The sequence below is a fragment of the Monodelphis domestica genome, chromosome 2 (genome assembly GCF_027887165.1).
Source record: "Monodelphis domestica isolate mMonDom1 chromosome 2, mMonDom1.pri, whole genome shotgun sequence".
NCBI lineage: Eukaryota > Metazoa > Chordata > Mammalia > Didelphimorphia > Didelphidae > Monodelphis > Monodelphis domestica.
The window spans coordinates 108,598,760-108,615,487 of record NC_077228.1 but is presented as its reverse complement, the minus strand read 5'-3'; the positions used below and the strand labels follow the sequence as shown (position 1 = coordinate 108,615,487).

At 39.3% G+C, this 16,728-nt stretch overlaps 1 protein-coding gene across 1 annotated transcript; it reads left to right on the top strand.

Annotated features, from left to right (window-relative positions):
• Nucleotides 1-6,212: 6,212 nt before the first annotated feature.
• Nucleotides 6,213-16,344, top strand: PPP1R15B (protein phosphatase 1 regulatory subunit 15B). Its single transcript, XM_016430097.2, has 2 exons — nucleotides 6,213-9,171; nucleotides 13,585-16,344. Exons 1-2 carry the CDS (start codon nucleotides 6,655-6,657, stop codon nucleotides 13,795-13,797), a joined length of 2,730 nt encoding a protein of 909 aa, XP_016285583.1. The 5' UTR covers nucleotides 6,213-6,654; the 3' UTR covers nucleotides 13,798-16,344.
• The last annotated feature ends 384 nt before the right edge of the window (nucleotides 16,345-16,728 follow it).

Below are 16,728 nucleotides of genomic sequence, written 5' to 3'. Positions count from 1 at the left end.
GTATTGGCTCCAAGGCAGAAGAGTGGTAAGGGCTAGGCAATGGGGGTCAAGTGACTTGCCCAGGGTCACACAGCTGGGAAGTGTCTGAGGTCACATTTGAACCTAGGACCTCCCGTCTCTAGGCCTAGCTCTCAACACACTGAGCTACCCAGCTGCCCCCTGGTGGTAGACCTTTTAAGGATAATATCAAGAGGAAGCTAGGGGGTGCAAGTACCAGACCTGGAGTCAGGAAGACCTGAGTTCAAATCAATCCTCACTTACTAGCTTGTTTCCCTGGGCAAATTCCTTAACTCTGCTTCAGTTTCCTTATCGGTAAAGTGAGTTGGAAAAAGAAATGGCAAACCACTGCAGTATCTGCCAAGAAAACCCTATATGAAGTCACAAAGTCAGACACAACTGAAAAACAATTGGACAAAAACAAAAAGAGGAAGGAGTAAAAATAATCCCTTTCCCTCACATTAGTTGTGATGATGATAATGACCAAAACAAGATGGGGATTTACAAATTTTGTACATTTTCCAGCAGTGAATCAAATCCAAGTTGAGGGCAGGAGATTTGATGGGGTTTCCTTGGGGTTTTTCTATGAGATCAATAGCAAAAATTAACTAGCTGCAGGATGTGCCATTGGCCTTAAGGTGTCACCACTGCTCTGGAGTTTGGAACTTCAAAAGTGCAAACCATGCTTCCTAAAAGGGTGCATGAATCCCTGTGGTAATAATCCATGTAAAGAGAATTTGTAGGCCACTTCTTTCTATTGAATGTGACAGATATGGACCAAGCAAATGAGGAGTGGAGGAGAATGAAGAAGAGGATTAACAAGGATACAACAAAGGCAGGATATTTGGTGGAAAGAAGATGGTAGACTTGAAGTTAGAGCTTGTGAGTTCCAACTCCAGTTCTGCCATAGAGTGACTTCACAGAATGAATGAATGAAGCCTTGATCACCCACTTACTACATGCAAAGAACTGTGCTAAAAGCTGGTAATACAAATAGAAAAGGCAATCTTTGCTCTCCCATTCTAGTGGGGATACATTTTAACTACTCTTGACATCTATCTGCTAAGTGACTCAATCTAGTTGGGCCTCAGTTTCCTTATCTGTAAAATGAAGGGGTTGGATTAGATAAGGTCTAAGTTACCTTCTAGTTTTAGCTCTAAATCTATGATTTATTAACACTATCAATATGCCTATAAAGTACATACAGTATTACAGAATATAAAACTTCTTTATAGGTTGTATAAATTAATTCCTTTATATGATTTTGTTAACTGAGAAAAAGCACAGAATTATTAAATAGTCAGAAAACCACTCTTTAATTAAGGAAAGGGGTACAGTGCTAAGTTAGGCCTCCACATAGAGCTGCATGCCACATACCTATGCAGAGTCTGAGGAGTGAACTCTGGTTGTTCTGGTCACTGACCCCTGGGAACGCCAACTCGGCTAGATTGGACAATTACAAGGAACGAAAGAATTTTGGGAACCTATATACCATTTGGGGAGATCCAAAGGCAGGAATAGATGATTGACATTACCATAGCTGCAGGGAAATGGGAGTGTTCAAACTATACTGACAGGATACAATCAAGCTTGGAAAAGGAATCTTCGAAGGTGTATGTTTATATTACAAACATATATTTATGTATACATATATTTATATTATATACATATATTTTTATTACAGAAATATATATCAATATTACATATTATGTTACTATATATAACATTTATACATATATTTATATTATATATATAATTCCTTTATAGGTTATATATTAACTCTCTTATATATACACATATACAAAAACTCCTCTAGAGGTTATACAGGTTAACTCCTTTTTATACAGAATGCACACACCACATATACACACATATCTTCTGTATAAAGGAGTTACCTTCCTTCCCATCCTCCTTCACCTTGAACCCCACTATTTTTCACATATGTCTATTCTCCTCCATGGGAAAGAGCACCATCATTGTAAGTGTAGCATTTAAAAGAGTGGCTTTCATAAATTGTGACCGCGTAAATATGGTTTCAAATCAAAAATATAGTGGTCACCAGGGAAAAATTCCCAAATATGAAATATACCCAAGTCAGCTGGGTTTTTATGGAGATTTTAATTAATACAAATAAGGAATTAATGAAAGAGAAAGAGTAAGAGGAAACAATGAGAAAAGAGATAGGCCAGCCTAGGCTTTTAAGCTTTAAGAGAGAGATCAGTCAGTCTTTTATCCGCTCGCCACAAGATTTGTCCCAAGCAAGATTCTAGTGTTCAGAGAGACCCACCAGTTCAGCTTCGGCAAGCTGAACTAAGTTCAGCCACCAAGCCCTTTAAGGCAGCGCTGGCAAGCTGAATCTCCCAGAGACCTCTTTTGATCTTTTAAAGAGAATTTTCTCCTATGTCACCTCCCCTAAGTTCTCACATCTACCAATCACAGTAGATGTTTTTTCCAAAGGACTGACCATTCTTAATTCACACCTTCTTTAGTTCTCAACTTCTCTGGGTAGACTAAAACTTCTGAGTTCACACCTCTTTGCCCCTTGCAAGTTTGCAAGTTGCCTGACCTTTATAGGTACTTAGCACCTTTTTGTATTAGATCTAAAAATAGACTTAGCTTAAGGGATTTTGCCTCACTATAAGTATGAGTTAAGTACTTTTCATTGTTCAGTAAGGAGTTTACAACTTTATCTTCCCCTAAAGTATGCTTAAGTATGGGTGAAGTAGAGTTCTCACATTCCTGATCAAGTACCTTCATTGTTTAAATGGTGAATGGTCTTAACCAAATCTTATGAAGTAAGTGAGAATTTTTAAGATTCATATAAGCCAGACCTTGAATAATCTAAAGGTAACTTTTATGTTGTTGAGGTCAGAAGCAAAGATTGGCTTGACTTTGAAAAATCAATAATTCTTTTTAGACTGAGAAGGTACATTGTGAACAAGGGAAGGTGCCTTCGCTTGAATGATGAGTTTTGCTCTGTGGTGGAGTGCTTGGTACTTTTTGTTCCCTGACTTTGTTAAGGAGATGCCTTTCTTTGCTCGGAGGAAAAAAAAGGAAACCAAAATCACTCTTCTGTTTTCTACCCTGTAGAAACTGCCTCACAAAACTTGGTCTTCTCACCATCTGTGAAAACTTTCCCTGGGGTCTAAAAGAAGTCAGACAAGGAAAGCCAAAGGAATGGATCCTCTTTTGTCTTTCCTCTCTGTCTCGCTTTGTATTTGTCTGAGGGATGCTGCATTTGCAGGGACATGCAAAAAATTTGTGAATAAAATTTGTGGTGGTTGGTAATGTTCATTCTGACACAAAGCTGTAAGTAGCCATTTTTATATACAAGGAAGGAAAGATTATCATATGATAATCAACTGTGCGTAGGTGTGAGTCTATAAAACAAGTGTCTTCACTAAAACAAACATGACAAAAAAAGTGTTAGCACACCAACAACATACTTTTTTCAACCTATCAGTTGTAGTGTAGGAGAGGAAGTGTTTTGGGGAAGGTTCCTTTATATAATAGCCTTTTTATGAATGCTTTAGGCAGCAAACATCTTGCCTGTTTCTTTCCTTAACCCTCTTCCACCTCACACAGAGTCTCGGCAAAATTACTAAGACCATCATAATTCACTAAGTCATTAACAGCTTTCTGACCCAATGCCTTTCTGTTGCTCATTTTGCCTAGGCAAAGGCAGTTTCTCGTCTCTCTGGATATATCTGTGGTCCCCTCCCTCCTTATCATTACGTACATGGCTACTCTGCCCCTACCCTACAACTGATAGGTTGAAAGAGGTATGCTGTTGGTGTGTTGACACTTTTTCTTTCATGTTTGTTGTCATGAAGGTACTTGTTTTTAAGTTGAAATGGACCTTGAACATCATTGAGGCCCATCTTCCTGATTTAGGTAAGTCTTATAACCATTTTAGGATCATAAATTAAGACTTGGAAAGGAACTTAGAGCTATACTAGTCCAAACTTCTCAATTTACAGATGGGGGAATGGAGGCACAAAAGCAGTAAAGTTTTGTGTATGAATTGTAGGTAGAATTGAACTGAAGTCCTCTGGCTACAAATCTATTATTCATTCTATCCCAAATGAGTTGTCTCTGACCTCAGAGTTTATTTATTTTAGAAACCTATACCTCCTGTCTTAGAATTGATAGTAAGTATGGGTCTCAAAGGCAGAAGAGCGATAAAGTCTTAGATAATGGGAGTTAAACGACTTGCCCAAGGTCACACAGTTATGAAGGGTCTGAGGCTAGATTTGAACCCAGGACCTCTAGGCTTGACTCTCAATCCTCTGAGCTGTCCAGCTGCTCCCTCTGAGTAATTTATAGCCATATCACATCCAGAATGAGTCTATCTAATGTGGACTATTATCTGTAGTGATTAGTTTGGGGAAATGGCAGCACATGAGATTATTATTACATGAGTGGAAAAAAGGCTTTGCTTGAATGACAATCAGAAAAAGAATCTGAGTTCTGGTTGCTGGGAAGGTGCTATGATATCAACAAATTATCTCAACAGATTACTATTTTGTTCTATTTAATTTCCTTGCCCTTAGGCACCATCACAAGGGATAAACAAGATGCTTCTAGAGGTGCCACTTGTGGTTCTTTCTAAGACTAGATAAGAACCTCAGCCAAGTCACTTACCTCTGCTAACATCATTTTCTTCTCCAGAGAATGAGTGGAGTAGAATATGAACCCACTCCCAGCTCCATAGCCTTTCTACCTTTGAGGCTCAATCATTAGCTTTCATTAAAAAAAAAAAAAGTTGGGGCAACTAGGCAGCTCAGTGGATTGAGAGCTAAGCCTAGAGACCAGAGATCTTGGGTTCAAATGTAAATTCATACTTTCTAGGTGTGTGACCCTGAGCAAGTTACTTAACCCCAACTGCCTGGTCCTTACCATTCTTCTGTCTTGGAACAGGATACTTAATAATAATTCCAAGGTAAGGGTTTAAAAAAGTTTATTATTTAAAATATAAAATTATTTAAGTTATATTTAAACATAAAAATGTTTTAACATTCTTTTTGCATTAGTTGTCCTTCCTGATGACTCCTCTTTCACAATAACCCTTCCTTGTAACAAGAGGTAAACAAATGAACAAATTTGTCATGTGACTATGTGTGTGTGTATATATATACATATACATATGTATATATAGTTTTGTTTTGGCCTCCTATGCTGCTAGGAGTTGGAAGGCATGCTTTATTCTTTACTTCTCTGAAACCATTCATCATTATTTCTTCAATTAATCATATTAAGAAGAGGGAGCTGGCATCCAACCCTGTTTTCCAGTAACCAACACCTTTCTTTAATCCTAAACTTTAGGGTGTCAACTTGAAATCTAGAAATCCCAAGTTTGACCTTGTCACATGAGAAGTTTCTCCCAGGAGATCCCTGGCTCAACTTTCTGACTAACAATTTAAAGTTGGGTAGTCCCAGTTAGGTGGGGCTAGCAGATTTAATCAGACGTTAAGTACCCTTTTTGTACTAATAGTTTCTCCCTTTATGTCAAAGTCCTTTACCAAGGTAGCCCAGCCCTTGGTTGGATCTTTCCCTTTTGTGTCCCTTGTAAAGCATCAGCCTCTCCCTGATATCCTGTCTTGTACTTATTTCTTTGTAGCCACTTGTAAAGCCCATCAATCATACTTCCCAGTCCCCAGTTCCCCAGGAGGTATAGAAGTTCCCCAAATTCTATGGTGCTCTGGAGCTCCCATCTAGCAAGGTGATTTCTCCCATGGATACTGTTTGCCAGTGCCAGAGCCTTCGGGTTTGGGGGCTTGATTCTGTGTGGAGGCCTAAATATTGAACACTATCCCTCTCCTAATGAAAGACTTGGTTTTTTTTTGACTGTGTAACAGTTCTGTGTTTTTTCCCCAAAGTTAACAAGGGGGAAAACAAAACCTCTTGAATATAAGGTGAATATTAATTCAGCAGCTAAAATCAGCTCCAAACAACTTAAATGAGGTCTTTCCCCCTTTGGATTTATTTTAGGTCTGGGAACCTGTCTGGGCACTCAGAACACCTGGCTTGGCAGCTAAACAAAAATGAAATGACTGGTACCTGCACGAGTAAGGGGGAGGGCACAGGAGAGTAAAATTGAGAGCTCTGGGGACAGGCAGGAAATTTCCCCCATCCTCTGTGACCTTTCTTTTCACTGTGACCTCAGTTTCCCCTTCTGTGAAAAGGGCTAGCCCAGGCACACATGCATCATTTCAGGACTTCCAAAGCTGTGGGAGCATGTGACTCATGCCTGGGTTCAGAATTTTTTCCTCTATTACCAGAAGAGGCTTACTCGTCCAAGTGCCTGCATGTTTAGCAAATGCATCATCTTTCGAGTCAAAGGTCACAAGCCCCCTGCAGCGATACTGTAACCCTCCCTGAGTGGCTTTCACACTCCTGCTGTAGTATACTAAAAGCTTTGGGCTTCTCCCTGATTGCACCACCTCCTACCGCGTGTCATCAGCCTCGAGGACGGGAGGGCTGGTCTCCTTGGAGACCGGGGAGCACCTACTGCGCACGCGCGCATGCTCCCAGCCCGGCTGATGCAACCCCAGCGCACCAGCCAGATGGACGCCGGGGGGTGGGTCTAACTCTGGGAAGAAGGAAGAGGAGAGGATTGGAGGCGGGAAGGGGTGGGACCAGCGCGAGGAGGCCCGGATGAAGGCGAGAAAAGCCCCTCCCACCCGTGTGCTAGCGGCTGACGTTCGTCGGCGTGCGGCCAAGAGGCGACGACGTGCGGCTGGCGCGCCCTGTCGTGCTCAGTCCCAGTTCGCTGCGGGCTGTCCCGTCTCGACGCCGGTCCTGCGGCCATTTTGGTTCTCTCTCCGCCTGGGCGCCTGTCGTCTTCCGGGTTCTCTGTCACTGCCGCCTTCTGTTGCCGCCGCTTTAGGGCGGCTCCTCGGCCTGTCTGGAAGAAGCCACCGCCGGCGGGGTCCTCTTTATGGTGGCGGGTCTTTCGCCTGCCTGAGGCAGCTTTGTCCCAGCCCATCAGGGGCTCCCTGTTCTCCCCTTCGCCATGGACTCCGCCTCCCCAGCCGCCGCCTGCGCTCATCCTGCCGGACTTTGGCCCTCGGACCGCCGCCGTCACCGCCGCTTTCCCCCATGGCGCCCCTGCCGGGCCGCGGAGCATCATCGTCGGCCTGGAGCAGCGGCCCTGCCGCTCAGCCCTGCAGAGGCTGTGTGAGCGTCGCTCAAGTCGTGCCCTGTCCCCTCCCCGCGCCCCTGAGTGATCGCCCCGTCGAGGCCATGGAGCCTGGAGCCCAGCGTGGGCCCCGAGAGCAGCCCGCGTCTGCTGCGGTCTCCTGGTTCCGACTGCCCTTTTTCGTGCGTCCTCACCGGGCGCAGTCAGCTGCATGTGCCCCGTGCTCTGCCCCCTCTGCCGGCGAGAAGAGCGCGGACCCAGGGCGCCAGGCCAGAGCCTGGCTTGCGTTGCTTTCGCAGTTCCTGGCGCCTCTGCCCGGCCTGCTGCAGAAGCTGCTGCTGTGGGGTCAGCTGCTGGGGGGCATGATCCCAAGCCGCTGGCTGGAGCTGGCCTCAGGGAAGAGGGTCTTGAGAGGCCGAGGAGATGACCCCACCGCTGTTCCCGTCACCCAGAAGGCTGCCAGCTTTGACTGCCCCCCGGACGACCCCACTGCCGCCCCCCTGAAATGGTTGGAGGAGGGCATCCATTGGCAGTGCGGCTCCTCTGATCTAGGACTGGAACTTGAGGGCAAAGGAGGGCCTTTGGACCCAGCAACGCACTCTCTCCTCTTGCAGCAGCAGTTGTGGGGAGCCGAGCTGGTGCAAAGCAGCCTCCAGGCCCATCTGTTCCCGGACAAGGAACTTTGTTCTACGGCTAATGGGGCTCTAAACCTTGAGCCTTTCAACAATTTCAATGTGGTCTCCTATGTGCTGAACCCTGCCGGGCTGAACTGCCTGTCTCACGTAGAGCTCACCTGTCAAAAAAGTTTTGAGAGTTCAGAGAGGGGCGACTTACAGACACTAACTCTAGAAAGCTGCTTTTTGGCTGCTGACCAGAGTCACCAGCCCCAGCCACTGAATGCAGAGAGTTCTGGATCTACCTGGCAGGGCTTTCCACACAAGTCACCCCTCTCTAAAGAGGGTCTGCCAGAAATCCACCACCTTCGAATGAAACGTCTGGAATTTTTGCAGCAGGCCAGCAAGGGTCAAGCACTGCCCACTCCTGACCAGGATCACGGCTATCACAGCCTGGAAGAGGAGCACAACCTGCTTCGCATTGACCTGAGCCAAGCTTTGAAATCTGGATGTTGTAGTGAGAGTTTGGGACAGTGTGTTCCCGGCTCAGAGGCTCTTGTAGAGGGCTCAGAGGATCCAACTGCTGAGAAAAAGATTGGGTTGTTGATTACAGAGATTCCCTCACTTTTGGCAAAACAGGACTCTACAGACAACTGGACAACTTGTAATCCATCATTAGAGAGAAACATCGTGGGTATTCAGCAGAATGTGGTTGACAGCTCAGATACAGAAGATGACCTTCCTATTTATGCAAGACCTGCATGTAGTAACAAATTGATAGATTATATTTTGGGAGGTGCATCTAGTGACCAGGAGACAAGTACTGAGTCTGAGGGTGAGGATTGGGATGAAGAGGTTGAAGATGATGGTTTTGATAGTGATGGTTCTCTTTCAGAATCAGACTCTGGTAAACGGCATTCTGAAGGCCTCCTCCTTTGGAACTCTTTCTACAGTATAGATCCTTACAACCCTCAAAACTTTACAGCGACAATTCAAACTGCTGCTACAACTATTAGTGGAGACCATTACAATTCAGAGGATGACTCTCCTGAAAAGTCTGATGGAGAGGATTCTTGGACTGAAAGCCCACCTCGTTCTCCTGATCATTGCTCTGGAGAAGAGGATGATTGGGAATCTAGTGCAGATGAAGCAGAGAACTTAAAACTCTGGAACTCTTTCAGTAACTCCGATGACCCCTACAATCCTTTTAATTTTAAAGCACCTTTTCAGACAGCAGGGAAAAAAGGGAAAGACGAATGTGACTCAAATATACGAACTGAGTCTTCAGCCATCTCACGGGGTCATGCCTTACTTAGTTGTAAGGTACAGCTGTTAGGGAGTCCAGAGACTGGAATCACTGACTTTGTCCAGTATGGGATTCTTTCTGGAGAAAAACACACAGCTACCAGAAGAAAAAAGGTACGTTTCCTCATTATTCCCTTAGGGAGTGTTTTTCTAACTTTTGGGTTAAGAAATAGCTAATGGCCCATTTATGTTTTTTCTCATGGTTAGGTAATTATTTTTATTCCAAAGAAAATAGCCTAATGTGACATAAATTAATAACAAAGTGCCATTTTTGTATGTGGCTTACCCATTATTATAAACTACAACATAATTACACATAGAAATAATATTTTCTATCCGAAGTTCACAATCCAGGTTCAATAAGGTCAGTTTAGTACAATTAAGTGGAAATTCCTTACTGAACTCATGAGGCACTTCCTGTTTTCTGGATTTTCATTTTTTCATTGTTTGCAGGGTACAAGAGCATTAAATGACACTTGTTTACAAAAATATCATTTTTCCAGGTATTATGAATTTATATTGTGTGAACCAAATTGATTTGGAAAAATGCTGTTTTAGTGAAATGGGTATACTATTTTACTATATGGGACATCTTTTGTAAATTTTTATTTTCACATTTGTTTTCAGAAGTTTAAGGATGGTGGTAATAAAGTGTAAGACTGGATTATTGTGTGTGTATTTGACATTTTTAAGTGTAAAAATAATTGTTTTCCTACCACAGTTGCTAATGTGTAAAAACTTGGTTTTGATTAAATTAGTTGCTTTAAATATGAAATGTTAGAAATAGTGTGGCATGCCAATAATAGCCAATACATAAAAGCCGATTATAGTTATTTGTTTGTAAATATCTTGAATTATTTCTTCCTCCTGGACCTGTGGTGAGACTTTTACTACCAAACTAGTTCCTAAAAGTACATTATTTTACCACCTCATTAGAAAAAAAACAAGTAGTCCTGTCTCCCTGGATATCCTTCTTTGATTCTGTTATCTCTAAAGGCAAAGACTTCTGATTTCTGCTAATTAATAACAAAACTCTGGTTTTTTTGTTTTTGGTGAGCTTATCTTAAAAATTTTTTTTTTTAAACCCTTACCTTCCATCTTGGAGTCAATACTGTGTACTGGCTCCAAGGCAGAAGAGTGGTAAGGGCTAGGCAATGGGGGTTAAGTGACTTGCCCAGGGTCACACAGCTGGGAAGTGTCTGAGGCTAGATTTGAACCTAGGACCTCCTGTCTCTAGGCCTGACTCTCAATCCACTACCCAGCCGCCCTCCTTAATCTGAAATTTTCAAATTGCTTTGATCACTAAAACCAGTATTTCCCCACCTTTTTTTTTCCCCAGGAAGAGAAGGGACTGGGCCTGAGGCTCTTCAATGATCTCCTTTGACCATATAAGGGTTTTGGTCTCTTTCTACTCCATCTTGGAGTTTCTAGAGTGTACAGTAAATTCTTGGTTCAGGAAATTTAACCCCTATCATTAGGCCTTCATTTTTCTGGGATATTTGAGAGACATTTTCTCAAAATACCACAAATAATATTAAAATGTTAAGTATTTACTTAATCTGGTGAAATTAATTCACAGAATTTGATGAGAAACTGCTTTTGTCCCAGTCGTATAACTTATTAGCAGCATGATCTTAATTAAGTTAGTTAATTCTAAGTCTCTGGTTTCTTCATTTGTAAATTGAAGTGATTGGTTTTGGGAGATCCTTAAAGAACATTCCTTTCAACTCTCAAATTCCTTGATAGAGAAAAAAAAATCCTTTAGTTTCAAAAGTTGTGAACTTTGCACTTGGTTCAGTGAATGAATTATTGTCCATATTTGTTTTTTGTCACTCTTTGGTAGTGGAGGGGGTGGGTAATGATAAGGAGAGAGGTGCTTGAGTCATTATAACTCTTATGCTGTATACACACACACACACACACACACACACACACATTTATTAAGGTATCTTGAACCCTCTCTCTGTTGTAATTCTGTAGAAAAGGAACCCCTCTATATTTTACTGATGAACAGATTGAAGCCCAGTGATTTGCCCAGGGTTGCACAGGTCTTAAAAGTAAGAGATTTAGTTTGAAAGGCCTTTGTAACATTCTTCCCAGTGACCCAAGAAATGAATAATGACCTGGATGCAATATCTAGTATTATATTACAATACCTGGTAATTATACTCAGGGGCATTCTTTGGCCTGATGTAAAAGGAATGAAAGTGGTGAGCCACAATGGGATTGGCTGATGTAACTATTGAAGGTGCTTTAAGGCAGATATTTACATATTGGAGTTTGATATCTTAAGTAGAGTGCTATATTATAGCAGTATAAAGGCTATATTATAATATAGTACTATAATACATAATATATATAATATAGCACTATAAAAGCACTATATTAAAGCATTTATAAAGGACCTGGGATTCTATTGCTTATCCAATAATATTTTACTCTTTATGAAGTAAAAAATTTACAAATAATTTTGTATTTATTTTCAAATTCAGTGATTATTTTTAAATTCAGCTTGATTATAATTTTGTCCCCATATGTCTACTTTGAGCACATTAAATAATTTAGCTGTTATTCAAAGTTTCATTTGCCTATACAGTGAATAGAATTTTAAGTAGTAGAACATTGTACCAACATATCTTTTTAATAGAATTTTGTTGATATCTTTTGTCTTTTTGCATTAGCTATATCACCCCATGTCTCCCTTACCTCCTACAAGAGTCATCTTTTACAACAAAGAATAAAAAAGAGTATTAAAGTAAAAGGTTAAGAAGAACCAATTGACATCTAAAAAAATCATGACTTTATGCATTATTCCATGGGAGTGAACCCCTCTCTTTCTGCAAAGGAATGAGAGGAAGGTGTCTTTTAATATCTTTTATTTGGAGCCAGGCTTAGTCATTATAATTTTACAGCTTGAGTCCTAAAAGTTAGAGTTAAAATTCAGCCTCTGACACTTTCCAGCCATGTGATCCTGGCCAAGTCACTTAACTTCTGTTTTCTGTAATCCCCTGGAGATTGTTGTTGTTGTTCAATCATGTGGAGCTCTTCCTGACCTCATTTGGGGTTTTTTTGGCAAAGATCCTAGAGTAGTTTTGCCTTTGTCTCCAATTGATCCAGTGGATCCTTTTTGTCAGGCAATCAGAAGTTAAGTTGTTTGCCCCCAGGGTTGTCCAGTACTCTATCCACTGAGCCACTTAGTTGCCTCCTAGGCCTATGGCAAACCACTGTTATCTTTGGGAAGAAAACCCCAGAGACATTATGCCATGGGTCTCAGAGTTGGACATGACTGAACAACAAAAAAATTAGTTGAAAAGTAATTATTTTAGAGAAAAATGGGGATTGTTTGTATTTCTATCTTAAAAGCACTATACGGATGTTACTTTGTTATTGTTATTGGTTCTGTTTTACATAGGAGTTTTCATAGGATTTAGAGTTGGGAGGAGGGTCTTTAAGAAGATTCAATTTACTTCATTTCTACTGTTGAGGAAACAGAACCAGTCATGTAGTATTAGGTAGCAGTGACAGGATTTAAATCTGTGGCTTCTGACTCCATTTCCCATGTTCTTTTTTTTGCTGTATCATAAATAATGCTCTTCTACATTTTTATTAAGTTGTTTTTAGGTGTCAGTTTTACATTGGTAAATGAAGCTTTACTAAAAGGCACTGATATATTTTTAAGTTTTAAGAGTATTTTCACAAAATTTTATTTTTATTTTATAAAAATTATTAATGAACCTAAGTAACTGAGGAAAATTAAACCTAATTAATATTTAACCATATTGCTCCAAAACTTTATTCTGATCTCTCATATGTATGTTACTTTTTAAAAACATAGTTTTAATCAATACACTAAAAAAAATTACAAAAACCTTTGAGTCAGCTTAAAACTCCTAACATTCCAGGCAAATGAATGCTTACTTTTTACAATATATAATTTAGAAAAATATTGTCATCGGCAAAAGATATTTTATGTGTTTCCTACGAAAACTGGGAACAAATCCCCAGAGATTAAGTTTGGAAATTTAGGAATCCCATTTGGACTGATGTTATCTATGAAAGCTAAATAAAACATAAGACATCCACATTTTTAAAAAAAATTCCAGTCTTTGTCTAGATATTGTTCAGCCAGGATTTTCTAATTTCTTCCATGCCAGCCTGGTAGTGTTTTAGAGAGGGCCTCAGAGCCAAGAAGACCTAAGTTCAAGGCCCACTTTTGTGCCAGGTAGCCTTTGTGATCCTGAGCAAGTTGTTCAACTCCCTTACTTTTCAAGGCAAGTTACCAGGATTACAGAGAATGTGCCAATTTGCGTTTGGTAGAGATTATTCCAGTGGGTAAGCTGAGACCCTATGAGATTCCCTCATACTTTTATAAACCTGTGAGGGAGGTCAGTTTGAATATGATGATTGTAGTATCATAGCATAGAATAGGACTAACTACAATATTGACTTGATAACTGTGTTCATAGAGTATCAAAAGTGCTTACATGTTTAGTTTGAATTTTAAAATAAATAATTTTGTCTGTGTAGGTAACCTTTCTTGAAGAAGTTACTGAGTATTACATAAGTAGCGATGAAGATCGAAAAGGACCCTGGGAAGAATTAGCCAGGGATGGATGTCGGTTCCAGAAACGAATTCAAGAAACAGAAGATGCTATTGGATACTGCTTGACATTTGAGCACAGACAGAAAATTTTTAACAAACTCCAGGAAACATACTACAAAAGATTTAATGTTTTCTAGTGATTGGAAGATGATAGTCCTCTTGCCCCACTAATAACACTACCTCTTAACATAAGAGGTGTCTTCCTTTTAAAAGTAGAAGTTGGCAGCTGTTCTTTAATTTCTGAAAGAATGAAATTTGGATGCAGTGCCCACAACTCAATGTTACCTGTGTGCAACAAAAACCTCCTTTGAAGTGTGTGTCTGGTTTTGTTGAAATAAGACCTCTTAATGAAGGATAGGCGTGTGGGGTGTGTGACTTTTAAAAAATTCTTACTTTCTTGAAATTAATTATATTATGTAAGTTGAATGTGTTTTGATTTTTTTTGGGGGGGTGAAGAAGAGGGGACCTATTAAGTTGTAATTTTGCACTTTTTAAACTTTGAAGGGAAACAATATTTATAAGGGTTCAAAGCCCATTTTCAGTTCTAATTTAAAGTATATATGCCTGTTTAAAGTCTTTGTGCTCTTTATACTTTATTTTTTCACTCCAACAAAAAGAAAATAGGCTCTTGTATATTCTGTTATAGTTTTTCCTACCTGCTTAAATATTGCCCTCTTGCCTTAAGGCTAAGAAATCAGTCTTGCTTATACTACTGCTAAATTAAAAAAAAATTGTCTCATGATTTGTATTTTGTTAAAGGAGATATAAGTGGCAAATTGAAATTTTATTACAGACAATATTGTTAATCTACTTTTGGAAAGCTCTATCTTTACCCATGAATTGTAACTTTTCACATATGAAAATTAGAGTCTGCAATGCAAATCCAGTCTCTTTAAAGAAGGTTCTTTACATTTTTCATACGTTTCCTCACTATATTAGATTTTAATTTTTTTAAAGGAAAAAATTGATTGGCATAAAATTTTAACTTCCAAAATCTCTAAAAAGCATAATAAGTACCATTGCACAAGCTTGCTTTATTTTTTAAACTTAAACCTGGCTGAATTTTGCTGGGCAGAGGGTGAAAGAGTTCATGGAGCGATTTGGTTTGATTGCTTATCTTCTTAAAAGAAAAAAAACCAGTGTTATTAATATCATGCCTCAGCACTGTCACTTTGAAAACTTGTCAGGGTAACACTGTGAATTTGGAAACTGGCAGTTTTGAAATTTCCAAAATCCCAATGTTGGAATATATATAGACTTCAGTCACTCTCCAAGTTTGTGTCAAAGAAGTGGCAAATAAATTGGTACGGCCTGATTCCTTTTGAGAAAGGAAAGTACTGTAGACTAACAACTAGACAATGTAAGTAATACCTTAGTCCAAAGGTTATCTGTATTTCTATGCTTGTGCAGTGATTGAGCTTGTTTCTGTTTGTTCTTTGAGTGTGTGCATTTGTTTTGTCGAGGGAACGTTAACTGAATATTTAAAGGACAGTCTCAATTTTTACTCCTCTTATAGTTAATGGAAGACATGGGTAGGAGAAAAGATCTCCATATCAAACTTGATTACATGTGGGAGAGAATTCTTTAGATTAGGAACTAGTGGATTAGACAAAGTCTCAAAGGTTTACTACCTCAGCTTATCCTCTATCTGGTTACTATTCCATTTATGTCTAGTTTGCTCTAAAAATCCACACCAAGCACATTACCATAAAGATACTTCAAATTTTAGTATTGAAGAAAGTTTTTTTTTCTTTCAAAATAGGCCTCCATTAAAATTTGGAAAGAATAAACTAGGGTAAACTTTGTGAACAGAACACAGATGAGTGTTTTTTCTAAAGTACTGACCATACCTTGTATGATCTGCTAAAATAATACCTATGAAATATAAGCTATCTTAAAATTACAAATAGCATTTTATTACTTAGAAAAATATGCATCATTTGCCCTATTCACATTTTTTAATACATAGAAATTCTTTTTGAATTGAAAGCATAATGTCTTCACAGGATTAATTGGTACAAATGAAATCTTTGTGTAATGTGTAATTATTGTGAACATGGAGGCTATGGAACATTACTTTGCTTGGATTGTAGAACAATATTCATTTGGGCCCTTTTTATGTTCAACCTCTCTGCCCCGGATTTAGAGGAGTGGGCAGGGAAATCCACTACAATTGTGTGTATAAACTTTTCTGTTAGGATTTCCTCCCCAAACCTCTCTTTTAAGAAAGTATTGGGCTTGAGGTTTGTGAGGAGAGGGAACTGAGTTTGAGTTTGAAAAAAAATCAAGAGTCCTGTCAATTTCATTCTAGCCATAGTGTAAATTTGGTGGAACTTTTTCTAGCTTATAAAAACTTTAAAATTGTAATGGTGCTTTAAACGACAGTGTAGTATGTGGGAGACTTTGTACAGAGATGTGCTTGTTTCTGAGTGTTGAAATACTATAAAGAGCGCCTCTTCATTTTCAACTTTAAATCAAAACTGTGTAACTAATTATCAGATTTTATTTTTATATAATTTTGCAAAGTAAAAGTTAGAGGAGACTGGCAAACCTCTAGATTTACTTTTACAAACCCAGACTGATGTAAATGTTTGTTGGGGTTTTATAACTAAAATTATATTTCTGTGTATAAACTGTTCAAAACTAATCTGTAAATTGTAATAAAAATATTTACATCTATTAAATGGTTTGTAATAATTTCTTAAGATTGTTCCATCTCTAATTAATCTTAATGTATTTCATATTCTTGATGCCTTGTGATATGGAGGTGGTCTGAATTCTCTAAGCTCTGCCAGTAGAGCTCAAGCTCCTCCCAAACTAAAAAGTCTTATTCAAGTACTAACCTTATAAAGTGAACAAAGTTTTAATTACCTGGAGGTTAATTAATAGGTGATGAATTCTTTGGTCTATGTGAAATTTGTAACTCCATTTGGAATTGCACAATGAAAAAAACATGAGTATTGAAGTAATTTTATATTTAAGTTGGATATATTATGGGATTTTTTTTATTTAGTAGAATGTTTTCTAGGAGATGTAGCTTAATAAAATAGAGTTCTACCAAGAGGAAG